We start from the raw sequence: 17,391 nt of genomic DNA, 5'->3' as shown, positions 1-17,391 counted from the left end.
AGAGTAAAAGTCCTCAGTTTTTTTAAACATGAATTATTGTTGCTTAATTACAGTTTATTTCAAAAAGAGGGAAAGATGTCATATGCATCTAACAAATAAGAATAAATCACTACCAAGGGAAGTAAAGGAAAGTGAGGAAATGAGAACATTTCTTATTTGATTAATTTATCATAGCTTAAAGCTCAATTCCCTTAGCTCATAATCTGTTTTCAGGCAACTAAGTATTTTGTTGAGAGTTAGAGACTTTTTACTCCCAGAGGACCATTTAGACAGTATTTTTCAAACTTTTTTACTTTTCATAGTAAATAATGCATTTTACAAGATGATTGAGTATACAAGTATACATCTTTATATTATACATATATAGAAAATAATCTGCCTTACTACATGCTATTTACCCTGATATTTTCTATTGTATTTCATTTTTTTAAAAAAACCAGCTATATTGATTTTAAAATCTCTTAATGGGTCATAAGCAGCAGTTTGAAGAAGAGGTGGCAAGAATACACAGAAGAAATGTACAAAAAAAATCTTCACGGCCAAGATAATCATGATGGGGTGATCACTCACCTAGAGCCAGACATCCTGGAATGTGAAGTCAAGTGGGCCTTAGAAAGCATCACTACAAACAAAGCTAGTGGAGGTGATGGAATTCCAGTTGAGCTGTTTCAAATCCTGAAAGATGATGCTGTGAAAGTGCTGCACTCAATATGCCAGCAAATTTGGAAAACTCAGCAGTGGCCACAGGACTGGAAAAGGTCAGTTTTCATTCCAATCCCAAAGAAAGGCTGTGCCAAAGAATGCTCAAACTACTGCACAATTGCGCTCATCTCACACGCTAGTAAAGTAATGCTCAACATTCTCCAAGCCAGGCTTCAGCAATACGTGAACCATGAACTTCCAGATGTTCAAGCTGGTTTTAGAAAAGGCAGAGGAACCAGAGATCAAATTGCCACACCTGCTGGATCATGGAAAAAGCAAGAGAGTTCCAGGAAAACATCTACTTCTGCTTTATTGACTATGCCAAAGCCTTTGACCGTGTGGATCACAATAAACTGTGGAAAATTCTTCAAGAGATGGGAATACCAGACCACCTGACTAGCCTCTTGAGAAACCTGTTTGCAGGTCAGGAAGCAACAGTTAGAGCTGGACATGGAACAACAGACTGGTTCCAAATAGGAAAAGGAGTACATCAAGGCTGTATATTGTCACCCTGCTTATTTAACTTATATGCAGAGTGTGTCATGAGAAATGCTGCGCTAGAAGAAGCACAAGCTGGAATCAAGATTGCTGGGAGAAATATCAGTAAGCTCAGATATGCAGATGACACCACCCTTATGGCAGAAAGTGAAGAGGAACTAAGAAGCCTCTTGATGAAAGTGAAAGAGGAGAGTGAAAAAGTTGGCTTAAAGCTCAACATTCAGAAAACGAAGATCATGGCATCTGGTCCCATCACTTCATGGGAAATAGATGGGAAAACAGTGGGAACACTGTCAGACTTTCATTTTTGGGCTCCAAAATCAGTGCAGATGGTGATTGCAGCCATGAAATTAAAAGACACTTACTCCTTGGAAGGAAAGTTATGACCAATCTCGACAGCATATTCAAAAGCAGAGACATTACTTTGCCAACAAAGGTCCGTCTAGTCAAGGCTGTGATTTTTCCAGTAGTCATGTATGGAGGTGAGAGTTGGACTGTGAAGAAGGCTGAGTGCTGAAGAATTGATGCTTTTGAACTGTGGTGTTGGAGAAGACTCTTGAGAGTCCCTTGGACTGTAAAGAGAGCCAACCAGTCCATTCTAAAGGAGATCAGTCCTGGGATTTTTTTGGAAGGAATGATGCTAAAGCTGAAACTCCAATACTTTGGCCACCTCATGCAAAGAGCTGACTCATTGGAAAAGACTCTGATGCTGGGAGGGATTGGGGGCAGGAGGAGAAGGGGACAACAGAGGATGAGATGGCTGGATGGTCGGTACTCAATGGACATGAGTCTGAGTGAACTCCGGGAGATGGTGATGGACAGGGAGGCCTGGCGTGCTGCAGTTCATGGGGTCGCAAAGAGTCAGACACGACTGAGCAACTGAACTGAACTGATAGCTAGATATATCTGTAGAGATTTTCTATGATTCAACCTTTTTACTTTTTCTGTTCATAATTATAAGTCATAATCTGTTTGTAACATTATAGCTGTTTCTATGGAAACAGCATTCACTGTCTTACAAAGAACAACATTCTAATTTTTTAAAAAATTGAAGTTTGGTGATGGTGCTAGGGAGAAAGCATCTGACCAAGGCAAAATATGTGTTAATTTACATCAGGGGTAATGGTTTCAAATGTTTTTAACTTGAATGAATAAGTCTTTCTTTAAATGCTGCATCATCATGAAAAGCAGCAAACTGCTGATAAATGCAACTACATGGATGAATCTCAGAATCATACTGCTAAATGAAAAGAACCACATTTTCTGATTCCATTTTTTTGAAATTCTTGAAAAGGCAGAATTATGTACATGAGAAGCAGATCAGTGATTGCCTGCAACTGACTGGGGAGCGGGGACTGACTGCCCGCAGTCCCAAGGGAACTTTCCTGTGTGACACTGAGAGTTCCGGTAGTAGGTTATGGTGGTAGATGCACCACTGTTTAAATTTACTAAAACTCATTCTGTGAACTGTACACTTAAAATGTGTGAATTTTATGGTATGTAAGATTACTTCAATCAGCTGTTATAACAAACAAAAAGTATGTATAGTAATACGTTTTGTTCTTTTTCTGCCTAGGTAATTATCTGCAGGAAACTTTCTGGAAAGCTGGTAGAATTTCCACTGCTGGCTGCCTGGTACCAGAGGATTCAGGAAGTGCCAAGAGTGCAAACAGCAGCTTCTCAGTGTGGGATCCAATTTCTCAGTTTACCAGAATTACAGACCACCTCAAGTCAACAGCCCCCAAACTTAGATGAGGCCCCATGTGCAGAGGAGCAAAATGATCCTTCGTTTATTGGAGGACCAAGACCCACTATGACTAAATTAATGGTAATTCAGTTGTTTTTATTAAAATTTTGTTGAAAGATTCCATGTGATAAAAGTTGCTTAGTATACTACCCCAACTTGTAATTATCTACTGACATTTTTGTTATAAATTTTATTTACATCACTCTTAACCAATCATACTTTCTGCTAGTCTTTGCATTTAAGTGAAATACAGTAAATGGAAGATGTTTACTATTATGTGTCTTTGGAGACAAGTCAGAATATATATTTTTAAGTATTTTTCTCAAAACATTTTGTTTTACATTTGATACACCAAAGTCATATCTCATCTGGTCAAGTTTATTGTTTTAACCTGATGTTTTTCTGTTGCAAGGAACTAGTCTTGTTTTTTTAATTTTGAGGTGATGATTTGAATTAAAGAAATGAGAATGATTATCTCAATTTATTTGCCAAGGTTTTGTCTAAATTTAAGATTTTTGAATTCTGTTTTTAATTTATTCCTTGATTTTATGACCTTATATAGAATAAGAATGCATATCATTTATTTTTCTCTGTTTGCAGCATAATTTGTTTCTAGTGGTACTAAGTGTATACGTTTTCACCAATAGGCTTTCTTTTCACTATCATTCAAAACAATTAGCAACAGAACTTCTCTGGTGGTCCAGGGGCTAAGACTGCATTACTAACGCATAGGGCCCAGGTTCATGGTCAGGGAACTAGATACCAGATGCTAAAATTAAGACCTGGTGCAGCTATGTAAATAAATAAATATTTTAAAATATTTACAAAAATGGCTTGCTTTTAACTTAGACTACTTGAAGATTTATTTGAATAGGGAATTCATGAAGTAATTTGAGCTAGTCAGCTGAGTTGTATTGGGAAAAAAATTAGTATGTTTTTCTTACTTGGGTTAGGAAGTATCTGAGTTCTAGTGTTAACAAAGTTCTTTGATTTTGAAAGGCACAAGAAGATGTTAGTAGTAACACCAGCTCCTCACCTCTTCAGCTAAGTTTTGTTAGCCTAGTGGTGAAATAGTGAAACAGGAGTTGATTGTATAAGATATAGTAGTTTGATGTGTCTTGATCGGATGGTTATATTGTTCAGCCATCTTTCGTTTACCTCCTCTGATGGTTTTTGTTTGTAAAAATAATTGCCAGGAGAGTAATCTTTGTATTAAAATACTAATTTCTAAAATTTTAGCAAACCAATTATCCATGCTTTTATTTGAATTCATACTTTTACAGAGTCTTGAAAAAAGATTGGTAATTCACATTTTTCTGCCTATGCTTTTCCAGCAACAAAATGATATTAGGAAAGACATTTGCATTTGTCCCATTTTAAAATATTTATATAAAAGAGATAAATATATTTAGAGAAAAGTTAAACAGTCATAAAAATAAGTCCTTTGTAATAATATTAAAAATATAAAGGAATCCTGAAATTTTAAATTACAGGGGATGAATTAGTTTAGGTCCTCCAAGAAGCAAATTCTAAGACAGGGTTAGATGTGCTGCAGGAACGCTGAAGGGAACATCTGTGAGGGGAAGTCGGGAGGACCCCAGAGGAGGGTGCAGGAGCCTTCAGAAGGCGGTGCGGGTTCGACCACTGCATGAAAACAGGAAAGGAAGGAAGGTGGCATCAGGGAAGTCAGACTTCAGTGCAGTTGCAAAGGCTTGGTCAAGGTAGTGGGGAATCCTCGAGCTTCAGTCCTCTGTCACAGAGTTCCATGTTTCTCAAAGGTGGCCTGCACTCTTAGTCTCTGTGCCTGAGACTTAGTCACTGACTTGGCAATAGTCCCTGGGAAGGCTATATTAGAGACCAGGTGACTTGCATTCTAGACCCAGCTTTGTAGTCAAGCTAATATTATTATACCTTCAGTAAGGCATTTAACCAAAAGGTCTCAATTTCTCCTTTTATAAATTAGAGTGAGGTATATACTTTTGTATATGAGTCATTTCTAATTTTAAATCTTTATGATTGTATGAAAGCTGACTGGGACATCACATCAGCAATTTTAAAAGAACAAAGTTTTCAAATCTAAAAATAAATTAAAATTTCAATTTTCTTTTAATTCTACCTTGATTGTGTGTATTGGATACATTTTTTTCCTTTTATCACTTTCCCAGCTTTTTTAAAGTTCACCCGAGTAACATTTTCCCTTTTAATAGGGCATTGTTTTTGCTAAGTTTCTCATTGTCGTATATTTGAAAGACAATATTATATCAAATTAACATATTCTGTGAATGTATTAATTTTATTTATACTGTAGTTTTTCATTTCTGTATAGTCAGAGTTTGTGTGTGTGTGTTTGCCTTTTTTTTTTTTCTTTGCCAATTGCATGAGAACACATGAAATTGACCCAGAGTGGATGTGTAAAATTGGAGAAGGCGATGGCACCCCACGCCAGTACTCTTGCCTGGAAAATCCCATGGACAGGGGAGCCTGGTAGGCTGCAGTCCATGGTGTCATGAAGAGTCGGACACGACTTCACTTTCACTTTCACTTTTCACTTTCATGCATTGGAGAAGGAAATGGCAACCCACTCCAGTATTCTTGCCTGGAGAATCCCAGGGACGGGAGAGCCTGGTGGGCTGCCTTCTATGGGGTCGCAGAGCTGGACACGACTAAAGCAACTTAGCAGCAGCAGCAGCAGATGTGTAAAATACAAAAAATTTTCTTGGCATCTGGTCCCGTTACTTCACGGGAAATAGATGGGGAAACTGTGGAAACAGTGTCAGACTTTCTTTTTTTGGGCTCCAAAATCACTGCAGATGGTGATTGCAGCCATGAAATTAAAAGACGCTTACTCCTTGGAAGAAAAGTTATGACCATCCTAGATAGCATATTCAAAAGCAGGGATGAGGGAGCCTGGTGGGCTGCCATCTCTGGGGTCGCACAGAGTCGGACACAACTGAAGCGACTTAGCAGCAGCAGCATAGAGGTTACATTCTGGTGGGGGAGGTAAATAAAAACCACAAGTAAATATGTAACACATTAGCTAATGATAAGTGTTATAAAAATAATGTGGGATGAGGGGAGTGGAGATGATGGAGGTCATGATCATATTTTAGATAAGGTGGTCGAGAAGGCTTAACTGATGAGGTGAAGACATTGATCAGATGACCAGAATGAAGATTTGGTGGATACTAGGCATATTGTCCAGCTAGTAGAAGACCCTGAACAAATTTACAGAGACAGAAAGTGGATCAGTAGTTGCCCAGGGCAGGGAGCTATGGGCAGAGAACAGAGAGTGTCTGCTATTGGGTATGGGATGTCTTTTTTTGAGATGATGAAAATGTTCTCAAATTAGATAGTGGTGATGGTTACATAACCGTGAATATTTTAAAAACCATTGTATTGTACTCTTTAAAGGGACAGATTTTATGGCATATAAATTATATTTCAAAATAGTTGTATTTTATAAAAGACCCTAAGTTAAGAATGAGTGTGGTAAAATGAGGAATAGCAAGAAGTTCAGTATGGCTAGACTGGACTAAGGGGGTTTTAGGAAAGAGGTGATGATGTCAAAGAATGTGTTTATCTTTCTGGACGCAGGTAAGTACTCTGACCTCTATACCTGTGGCTATATCTATGCCCCAACAAAAGAATTTTTTTACTATCATTTTAGATTGGAATTCAGCTAATCTTCATGGTGGAAAGTAATCTCCTAAACTAACTGATACAAAGGGGTTAATGATTGATTTTCAGGGATTTTTCTTTTGAATAAGATATTCCTGGAGATTAAAAAAAAAAAAAATTCCAGAACCATGGATATCTATCCTGTGGGCTGTGGACACAGAATGTGATTACAAAGGGGTCTGGAAATCCATGAGTAAGCCATGCCACTGTCTGTAGATCAAATAAATAAATGTACAACATTCAACATGAGAAAGGAACCTGAGAATTTTTTTATATATGGAAGAGGGGGCGATCATTTTTTTGAATGTTGGGAACTAGTTGGTTAAACAAAGTGAAGTCGCTCAGTCATGTCCAACTCTTTGCAACCCCATAGACTGTAGCCTACCAGCTTACTCTGTCCATGGGATTTTCCAGGCAATAGTACTGAAGTGGATTAGACTTCCCTGGTGGCTCAGACAGTAAAGCATCTGTCTACAATGCAGGAGACCCAGGTTCGAGCCCAGGGTTGGGAAGATCCCCTGGAAAAGGTTAAACAAAAGGGATCCTTTTCTAGAGACTTTGTAGGTCCTCGTAAGGGACTAGTATGTATGATATTTGGGGTGCATGTTAAAGTGAGGACTTTTTGATCCTTTAAATATAGCTGTTAGGCTGTAGCAACTGGGGCTTCCCTGGTGGCTCAGAGGTTTAAGCGTCTGCCCGCAATGCGGGAGACCTGGGTTCGATCCCCAGGTCAGGAAGATCCCCTGGAGAAGGAAATGGCAACCCACTCCAGTATTCTTGCCTAGAGAATCCCATGGATAGAAGAGCCTGGAGGGCTACAGTCCATGGGGTTGCAAAGAGTCGGACACGACTGAGTGACTTCACTTTACTTGACAGACCTTGATGGATGTATGCAGAGTTAGTTTTGATTATGTAGATTGTTTTTGATAAAAATTTTATTCTCAGGTGGCTTTTCTCTTTGACACCTAATATTTCTAGGTGGCTTATTACTTCAATGTCACTTCAGGTAATAACTTTAGTAGGAAATTTAATAGGAAAGTAACTATACTGTTAAGAAACTCAACATTTATTTCTTGTTTTGCGGGGAAGAATACTTTTCAAAAACATCTTGTCTGCTTTTACTTGTTTTTGACTTCTATTTGCAGAAGTCAGGGTGAGTGTTTAAAGAGTTTTAACAGGAAGCAGAGAACAATGTCAAATACAAATTTTCATGGTAGTCTCAGATCCCATAGTGTGAATCTACAAAAGAGAATCTATTAGGGTTGTATTTAAGGTCAAGAAACAAGCAAACAAAGAAATAGAATACACTGTGATAACAGAATTAGAGAAGGAGAATAAACCACCTATTCATTCATCCACCAAGCATTTATTCAGTGTTACACCAGGCAGTGCATCAGACTCAACTGTGTATTAATATGGCCTATGGAACTCAATTATATCTCTTCACAGATATCTTACTTTTCTCTCTGGGTGGCTGTATATGAAATATTTTTCTGATGTTTATTACAAGTTCCTACTTCTTTGAAATACCTTGTGATATTCTGCAGTCATGGAATAGCTAGAGATATTTGAGAGAGTATATTTCAACATATATCTCTTATGTAACAATATTTTGAGGAATGCTTGATGTTTACTAAAATCTGTATTTCACCTTGCCAGTGTAGGAAATAGAATTTGGTGTTCTAGAACATAACAGGATTTTATTAATTCATTAATGTGGAAAGGGCCTATCTCCTTTTCCAGGAAAAAGGCATTGAAGTGATGTTTTCTCCCCACCCTTGCCCTACTTGGACCCTTGATTGGGATACGCTTCCTGCAGCAGTGAGCCCAAAGGAAGGTAAACTGTTTTTTGTTTTGTCTCTTTAAATTTTATTCATATTCTGGATACCCTCCTCTGATCCATCTTCCAGTTCTCTAGTTCTCTCTTTGGCTGTCTCTAACATTCAGATCATACTAACCATTGAGTTTTCATTTTATTTTTATTACAAAAATTTTACATATACACATTGCTTTAATTTAGCATTTCCCACATTTGCTATATCTGTTCTTTTTTTTTCTTTGCTGAAGTGTTTTGAACCTATCCCAGATAATATGTCACCCATAATACGCATCTAAACAGCACTGACATCTTAAATAATCATGTCATTATCATGCTTAATAAAAATCAACAAAAATTCCTTCATCATCTAATAACCACTTCCTAATAATTTCCCCCAATTATTTAAAATATTCTTTGAAAAAATATTTTGATAGATTTTTTAGTTAAATATATTTTTTATTGCTAAAAACTACATTTGGTTTGTTTATTTTGATGATATATTTTCCTTGGTCATGTTTCAATTTTCTCTTTTTATAATTGTTTAAACATATATGCTACATATATTATGTCTAATAGCTGATATTCATTGAGATCTAATTCTTCTGTTCATTGTTTCTGTTGACTTCACTCCTGGTGTCTCATATCCCTGTTAATTTTGTAATTTTAGATTCTGAATTCATTTGTGGGTTTCCCTAAATCTTGGAATCTTGTGAGACCTGGTTAGAAATGAATTCCCATAGTTAGGATTTATGTTTGTGTATGCCAGACATCTTAAACTATTGCATTTAATGCATGGAACGTATTTTTTCAGGTTGCGATTCCTTCAGCCTTTTCTATCTAGAACTGACGCTTACACAGAAAATTAACTTTTTCACCTTTCTTTGTTGTTGAATAGAGCTTTTTTTTAAAAAAAAACACACACACACACAACATCTTTTCATAATGAATATAGTTTTTCAAGGTTTCTCCTTTTCATGTAGTGATACTAGTTTTAAGTCTCCACCATGCGAGGGATCAAGGACTAGCCTCTCTTTTTCTTGCTGCTAAAGCGTAGAGCCCTATTATCAGTAGATACCCTCCAGGCAGCTATGGTGTCAGCTTGAGATTATTACACTGCTTTTTAGTCCCTTTCCCCCTTTTTCAGGTCCTATGGATTTTCCTTACTGTCAAAAGTCCAATTAAACAGGTAAAGGATAATAGTTGAAGTTTAAATGTCATTTTAGGTATTTTTAGAGGAGGAACATTTTCATAGCTCAGCATTCTATTTCTTTAATTGTTTATGTGTTCTGTAGTTTTATACTAATCTAAATATAAGTTTTGATTTTTGAAGCACTCTTTAAAATTACTTGCCTTCCTTTTTCATGTTCTTCTCTTCTATGATATATCCTGACATTCCTGTACCTCACTAATCACTTCTGTTCTGTTAATCAAGGAAACATTTTAGAATTCTTCCAAAATGGAAGAAGATTATGTTGGATAGATAAGAATGCTGCTGCAAAGATATTTTATAAAAATGAAATTTATTTTTTGTTTTTATTAACTATATGAAAAATAGCCACGAATGAATTTGTTAATGTTTTAATTTAGATTTTTTTGGCATTTTACAGAGCTTAGATGTTTTTATTGTACATGCAATTAAATTTTCTATACTCTTCAGTTATAGATTTTGAATGGGTTAAACCTATAGTTTACTAAATAAAAGTCAAATTTTTATTAATACTTATATTAAAATGAAGTGTTTTAAGTGCCACATGTTTTTCTTTAACTATAATTAATTTAGTATGAAGGCAAAATGATATTTTCACTTATTAATATGAACACTCAATTATATCTGCTAACAACTCAGAAATTTGACATTAAGCATTCATGTCTGGTTGTTTTACTGGTTAGAAGTGCATATCTAATGGAGCTCATGGAATATATTGCTCCTTACATGCCTTTAGTTGGATCACTTTGTATTAATAAATATTATGGCAAAGATGGAGCTATAACAGTGGATCTCATGGTATACTCACATTTTACTTAGGTTTGTAGTCTGGTTTAACTAAGGTAGTCTTAGTTCACTTAGGTTCATTTAGTTCACTTAGGTTTGTAGTCTGGTTTAACTAAGGTAGAGTTGTGGTATTTTTCAATGTTCTGTTTTCAGTTCTGATAATTTCAATATTGCACAGTTAATAGGATCTTTGTGAAATGAAATTATTGTACATCGTGGTGCAGATGTCACTATGAATGTGTTCTCATGATTTGTGCTCTGGTACTATCTTTTAGGAGAAATTAAATTCTACTAAGGTATTATTGGTACTTGGTTCATTTGAATGTTTCAGAAATCAACTCTATTTACATCAAGATTATGGTGTATGAGAATCAGCTTCTTTACCATCAGACTGTATTAATTCTCATGATAGAGTCTAACATAGTTCATAAACCTATCTAATCTCATTCACTGTGCTCACCCGTTTCTCCCCCTCCATCTTATGTGCCAGCCCCTAAATTTCTTGCTGCTTTCCTTCTAAGATCTGTATTTTCTCTCTCCATGACTTCACCTTTATTTTTCTTGCAGCCTTAAATATTCCTCTATTTCCCATTTCTTGAAAGTATATTCATCTTTTAAGAATTAGCAAAGCTTTTTCATCAGTTATGGAATCAGACTGCCTGGGTTTGAAACCTGGGCTAATAGCTAGCTAGATAACCTATGGCCAGATTCCTTTCTGAGAATGTCTGAATTCTCTGTATTCTCAATAGACAGTTCTCTGTACCTCAGTGGCCTCATCTGTACATAGTGATACTACTACTACTTACCATATGAGACTGTTGGTATATTCAGAGAACTAATATATAAAAAGTACACTGCCAAACTATAATTAATAGCTGGTAAAAAGTACTTATATAGTAGTCAGAGTTAATCACTTCCTTTCAATATTCCTTTAGTATTTCTTATACTTCATTTTTGATACTTACAGAATACTTCTCTTATACTATGTTTACATGCATATTTTCCTTCTCCAACAAACTGTGGACTCTTTAAATACAGGACTTCTGTGAATAGGTCCTCCATACATTTTTTTTTTAATTGAACTGAATTGAGACCATAGGTCCTTTTCTATTCCCCCTTGTGTGTGTCAGTTACTCAGTCATGTCCAGCTGTTTGCGACGCCATGGGCTGTAGCCTGCCAGGCTCCTCTGTCCAGGGAATTCTCCAGGCAAGAATAATGGAGTGGGTTGCTATTTTCTTCATTTTTTCCCCCTTGGTGTTCAGTAAATATTTACTGAGAAATGAACAGCTTCAGGGTCTGCGGAGGAGTGTTCTGCCTCCAACACCACTTTCCATCCACGTGAGAGTGAGTTTTTTGCTTGACCCCAGACGTTCCTGGAGAGGAGGAAGTTTTCGACTGGGGAGTTTGGTGACTTCTGAGTCAGGACAAAACTTGTGTCAATCCAGATGACAAAGGAGCTGTGACACCTAGGATGGAGTTACATCCAAAAGATATGTCTGGGGGCCTGTCTTTACCATTTAATTTCTGGTCCTGATGAAAGTAAAAACAACTAAAGTCCTGGACCGATAGAGGTTCCCAAAATTCTGGTAACCATACACATCCTTTTCTATTTTTAAAACTTCCAAGCAACTTTTTTGTCTCATAGAGATTTAAAAGGCTAAAATAGTTGGGATTATTTAGTTTTAAGAAAAGAGAACTGGGTATTTAATTTACATTATTATTTTTATTGTTGTCACTATTATTAGTGTAAGTTTCTAAAGGGACTGTTTGGGAGTAAGTTGCAGACATCATGACTTCACTTCTCTATACTTTCCTTTAAGAACAAGAACATTTGCTTATATAGCTGTAGTACAATGATCAAAAGAGGATATTTACTTTAGTACCTACTTGTATCTAATGTAGAGTTCAGAAGACTCTAGTACATTTAGTTGTCATGTCGCTTTAGTTTCCTTTAATGTTGAATAGTTTCTCAGATGCTTTCTGTATTTCATAACATGAACTTTTTTGAAGGGTTCTGGCCAAGTTTTTGGTAGACTGTCTCTCAATTTGGATTTGTTTAATGTTTCCTCATGATTAGATTCACTTTACGCATTTTTGGTGGAAATGCTACAGAAATGATGTTGCGTCCTTCTCTTCATTATCAGAAGGCATATTATGTCTGTTTGGGCCCAGTTATGTTAACTTTAATCATTTGGTTAAGCTGGGGTCTTCCAGGGGTTTCTGTCATATTACTATTTTGCTATACTGACTTAAGTAGTTTGTAGGGATATAATAAGGCTACATAATAACTTGTTTCTTTTTAATCTTTCACTTACTAGTTTATATTCATTTGATATTTCTTGCCTGTGATAGTTGCAAAATAGTGATTTTTCAACTCCATCATATTTCTATGTTTATTAGTTGTCGCTGTACTATAAGAAAGCCTTCTTTCTCCTTTCAGTCTTCCATCTTTCCTTTTTTTCTTTCTTCCTTTTTACTCATAAATTTTTTAAATTAAGTTTCAATGCTCAAGTTGTTGTAGCTGCCTTCAGGCTAGCTCCTGATCCTTTGGAAATGCCCCAATTGTCCTATTACTATGTCCTTAATTTTTGGTATAACAAAATATTACAGGCTCATTTTGTCATTTCCCTGCCGAAGCCCTAGCATCAACTATTTCTCCAGGGAACCCTGGTTCCTTTTAGTAGAGAATGGTATTTAGAAACTAAGATTTGGGCACTAGGTATGCTCATTGTTAGCAGTGTTGCTTCTAAGTTCTGTTGGCAGAGAGATGTGGACTTCCCAGGTGGCGCTAGTGGTAAAGAACCCACCTGCCAATGCAGGGTTAGACCTAACAAACACAGGTTCGATCCCTGAGTCGGGAAGATCCGCTGGAGGAGGGCACAGCAACCTACTGCACTATTCTTGCCTGGAGAATCCTATGGACTGATGAGACTGGCAGGCTGCAGTCCATAAAGTTGCAGAGTCAGACACTACTGAAGCCACTTAACGTATACACACAGCAGAGAGATATAGATTGATCCATTAGGAAATAGATGTATGTGTGTATGCATCTATGTACACACACAAAATCATACACATCAGCATCTACTGCTATATCTATATATCAATATCTATAATCTATATATATTGAAAGTCATGATTTTATACTGATACTGTTGCTGCTGCTGCTGCTGCTGCTAAGTCGCTTCAGTCGTGTCCGACTCCGTGCAACCCCTTAGACAGCAGCCTACCCGGCTCTCCCGTCCCTGGGATTCTCCAGGCAGGAATACTGGAGTGGGTTGCCATTTTCTAATCCCAATCCAGTACCATAAGATTCTTCCTAATTTTTCTGAATTCAGTATCTATATCTACCTTTCACAACAGTAAAAATTATAGCACCCAGTATCACCTGTGTTTTTGCTTACTTGTTCAGTCCCTCGGTGTTTAGACAGTAATTTCAGAATTATTTTACCCATATCTATGTGAAAAATACACCTGCTAAGTTGAGTTCCAGTTTGTTTGCGGTTATTTTCACTTTTGAATTGAGTGTGTATGGTCACGGTTCTCATGCAGATAGTTGTGATCACATGGTTCTACAGAAGATGAATTGTGAAAAGTGAAATGTTTGAGTCAGTATTAATCATTGTCCCCTGATAGAAATTCTTCAACCAGCAGTCTGCAGTGAGAAGATCCAGGCAATAGCATAGTTCCTATTGCCATTTGTCCTCAAATAGCTGTGATTTCCTACTTTAATGAACTAGTATATATACTGTGAGCCTGAAGACTACTTTTGTTAAGTCCAGAGACACCTCTGTGCTTGCCTTTGGAATTTTTGCCCTCTGAGTATGAAAGAGAGAATAAATAGAGTCTTTTGCCTCAAGACCTAGAATAGAGCTGCTTTAAGACACTCCATTGATAGTTCCCTGCAGCCTTTCTGTTCTCCAGTAGTTTTCAGTGGATGGTTCCTGTATTAGGAGTGGCTCCTAGTCCCTAATAGCCATATCAATCATATAGAAGGGAGGAGTCAGAAGCATGACCTTATAGGAGATAAAAGCAATAGAAGAAGATAGTTACTTAGGTATTGTTCCAGCTATAATCCCTTTTTTTCTTATATTCAGAGTTCCACTATCTTAGAAATATGGTCCACTTTGGTATCCATGTGGCCTTGGTTTTGCTTTTGAGCTGCATGAGAGCACTAACTCCTAGGGAGACTGATATGAGGGTGATATCTAAAAACCTTAAACATCTCTACTTATTTAGCCGCCTGCCACCCAGATTAGAGTATATACTTATCAGTTGAGGAAAAACACAAAAAAATTGATGTTAGAGTTTTACTAGAAGGAGATAGTAAAATCTCATCTATCTAGATCTATCTATCTTATAGATTTCATTTGCTTGGGACAGATATTTATGAATTCTTAATCCCATGAACAGAGAAGCCTAGTAGGCTGCAGTCCATGGGGTCGCTAAGAGTCAGACACGAATGAGCAACTTCAGTTTCACTTTTCACTTTCATGCATTGGAGAAGGAAATGGCAACCCACTCCAGTGTTCTTGCCTGGAGAATCCCAGGGACGGGGGAGCCTGGTGGGCTGCCGTCTATGGGGTCGCACAGAGTCGGACACGACTGAAGTGACAGCAGCAGCAGCGGCAGCAGAACAAGAATGACAAACTTGTGTATAACTCACTGATTAAATTTATGGTTCTAAGGGGATGTATAATTTTTCAATCCTAGTGGCAGATTATTCAATTAGTAGTAAGGTATTCTTTTTTATCAACTTCTGTTTACAGTAGATGATTAAGGTTTTTCAATTTGAGAACTTATCCTGATGAGGATCATTTATGTAAATACAAATTTTTTAATTTCCCCAGCTGTTTTCCAGAGAGTATTTGGGGTATAAAAGAATGATTGACCTTAACATTAGGAAACAATATAAAATAAGATGGTGATACATGATAAAGCTAGTAAAAGTTGGCCTCAATGCAAAGTCTCTGCCTTTCCCTGACCCTTGTGTTATATGCTTCTAGAAACCAAAGGGATCACTCTTTCTTTTTCCAGCAGAAGTGATTGGGAAGGGAAGGATGTGGTCAAGGTCTTTGGATAGAGTTGTAGCCAAGATGCAGAATGGAAGGACATAAATAGAGCCTTTTCCTCTATCAGTGAGTCTTAAGGTTCTTATGAAACTCTTAAGGGGTATGGTAAACAGCATTATTTATTGCTATTGGTGCCAGAAGGTCAGGGATGCTAAAAGTTCACCATAATGAAGAACTGTCTCATCTGTAATACAAACATCATCCTCCTTTGGGGAAAATGAAACAAAAGTTTGTTTTAGGATCTTTAGTCAGAATGTAAGAATGCTATATTGTTCTAAACCATTGCTTTTCAAACTAGGACATCTATCAGAATCATTTGTATGGCATGTTATAACAGAATGCTGAGCCCTACTCCAGAGTCTGAGGCCAGGCCCTAGAGTTTTCATTTCTCAGAAGTATCACCACGTGCTGCTTTTTACTCTTTAGGGACCACAGGTGGGAAGTTATACCCCAGGTAGCTGGTACAGTGAGCACATGGGCTGCTTTGATTCCACCAAAGTAAGATGAGCAAGATCAAAGTTTTCTAGTTTTGTTTTTTTTCCTTAAAGTGAAAGTGAAAGTGAAGTCGCTCAGTCGTGTCCGACTCTGTGACCACATGGACTGTAGCCTACCAGGCTCCTCCATCCATGGGATTTTCCAGGCGAGGATAGTGGAGTGGATTGCCATTTCCTTCTCCAACCCCTAAAATTATTTTTTTGCCTCTTAGCACAAAGTCCATCAAATATAAGCCTTTGTGCATACCGTTGAACCATTTGGTAACCATGCAACTTCTACTTTAAGCGAAATATGCTAGCAAATATAAGTCGAAGTAGAAATATCTTAATAATGTAAATAAAAGTAACTGTCTCTTTCAAGAAATTTTTTTTTCTTGAAATACTAGTCTTAGATTCTTAAGATGAGACTCAAAATTAACATAATTATTTCCTACCTTTAAAAAAGTATTCTCCAGTGAGACAGTGTAAAGATATAGTCTCCTCAACAACTTTTTGTTTATATTGAGCAACTTTATATTATAAGGCAGTTACATTTTGAACTTTTTAGCATTTAACATACTAAAAGTGCACCAAGAGAATGAGATCAAAGGCATTTTTTTTTTCTTCTGACTTTTATGGGAAAAAAATTCTCTAACATAAATGTTTTTCATTTCTCTAAGTAATACTTAGCTGTGAAACTCAAAACTTGACCATATTTGACTCAGAATTCTACAAATTTATAACTGTTTTCTCTTTCAAGAGTGAGGTTCTCAGGCATTTTGGGGCTTTACCAAAAGTAATACAATCTTGTATTTAAACTGCTTTTTAATCCAAAGCTAAAAGCCTCTAATGCATAGTGTATATATATATATATATATATGTGTGTATATATATATATATGTGTGTATATATATATATATATATAGAGAGAGAGAGAGAGAGAGGATTTATATTAAATGGTTTAAAATATAACAAAGTTGCAAAGAACAAGTTTGCTATTTGCTTAGTGGTGCTCTTGGTTTAGTGCCAAACACGAATACAAATAGGTATAGAGTCTGAGATAGAGAGGTATATCACATATGTATTACATTATTATATATTGTACATATAAATGATGTAAAGCAAACCATGTGTTAAATTCATCTCTTTTTCTAGTAGAAAGTGAGAGAAGTCAGCTAAAGTAATAGTAGAAAGAACTGAAACGGACAGAGATGTGTAAATTTTTACTTGGTAAATTCTTCCAATTATCATAGCATTAGACACCCATATAAAAATGTTGGTCTTTTATAAACTACTAGTTAACTGTACTTGGTAATCAAAAGAGGTAGTGCTGGTAGTAGGAATATTTTTATTTACATTTGAATGAGTAACCACTAGATGAATTTTTTAATTAAAACGAATTAATACA

At 36.5% G+C, this 17,391-nt stretch overlaps 1 protein-coding gene across 2 annotated transcripts in view; it reads left to right on the top strand.

Annotated features, from left to right (window-relative positions):
- Window positions 1-17,391, top strand: part of GSTCD (glutathione S-transferase C-terminal domain containing) — a 147,111-nt gene that overhangs the window by 20,123 nt on the left and 109,597 nt on the right. For both annotated transcript variants that reach the window (XR_011257649.1, XM_069593563.1), the window contains exons 4-5: window positions 2,777-3,028; window positions 8,369-8,462. Coding sequence is in view for 1 of the 2 variants with exons in the window: in XM_069593563.1 (XP_069449664.1) it covers window positions 2,777-3,028; window positions 8,369-8,462 (346 nt within the window). In the remaining variant the exon portion in view is untranslated. The remainder of the gene's footprint in view (window positions 1-2,776; window positions 3,029-8,368; window positions 8,463-17,391) is intronic.

The sequence above is a fragment of the Ovis canadensis genome, chromosome 6 (assembly GCF_042477335.2).
Source record: "Ovis canadensis isolate MfBH-ARS-UI-01 breed Bighorn chromosome 6, ARS-UI_OviCan_v2, whole genome shotgun sequence".
In the NCBI taxonomy this organism is placed as follows: Eukaryota; Metazoa; Chordata; class Mammalia; order Artiodactyla; family Bovidae; genus Ovis; species Ovis canadensis.
This window is presented reverse-complemented; position numbering and strand designations above follow the sequence as displayed.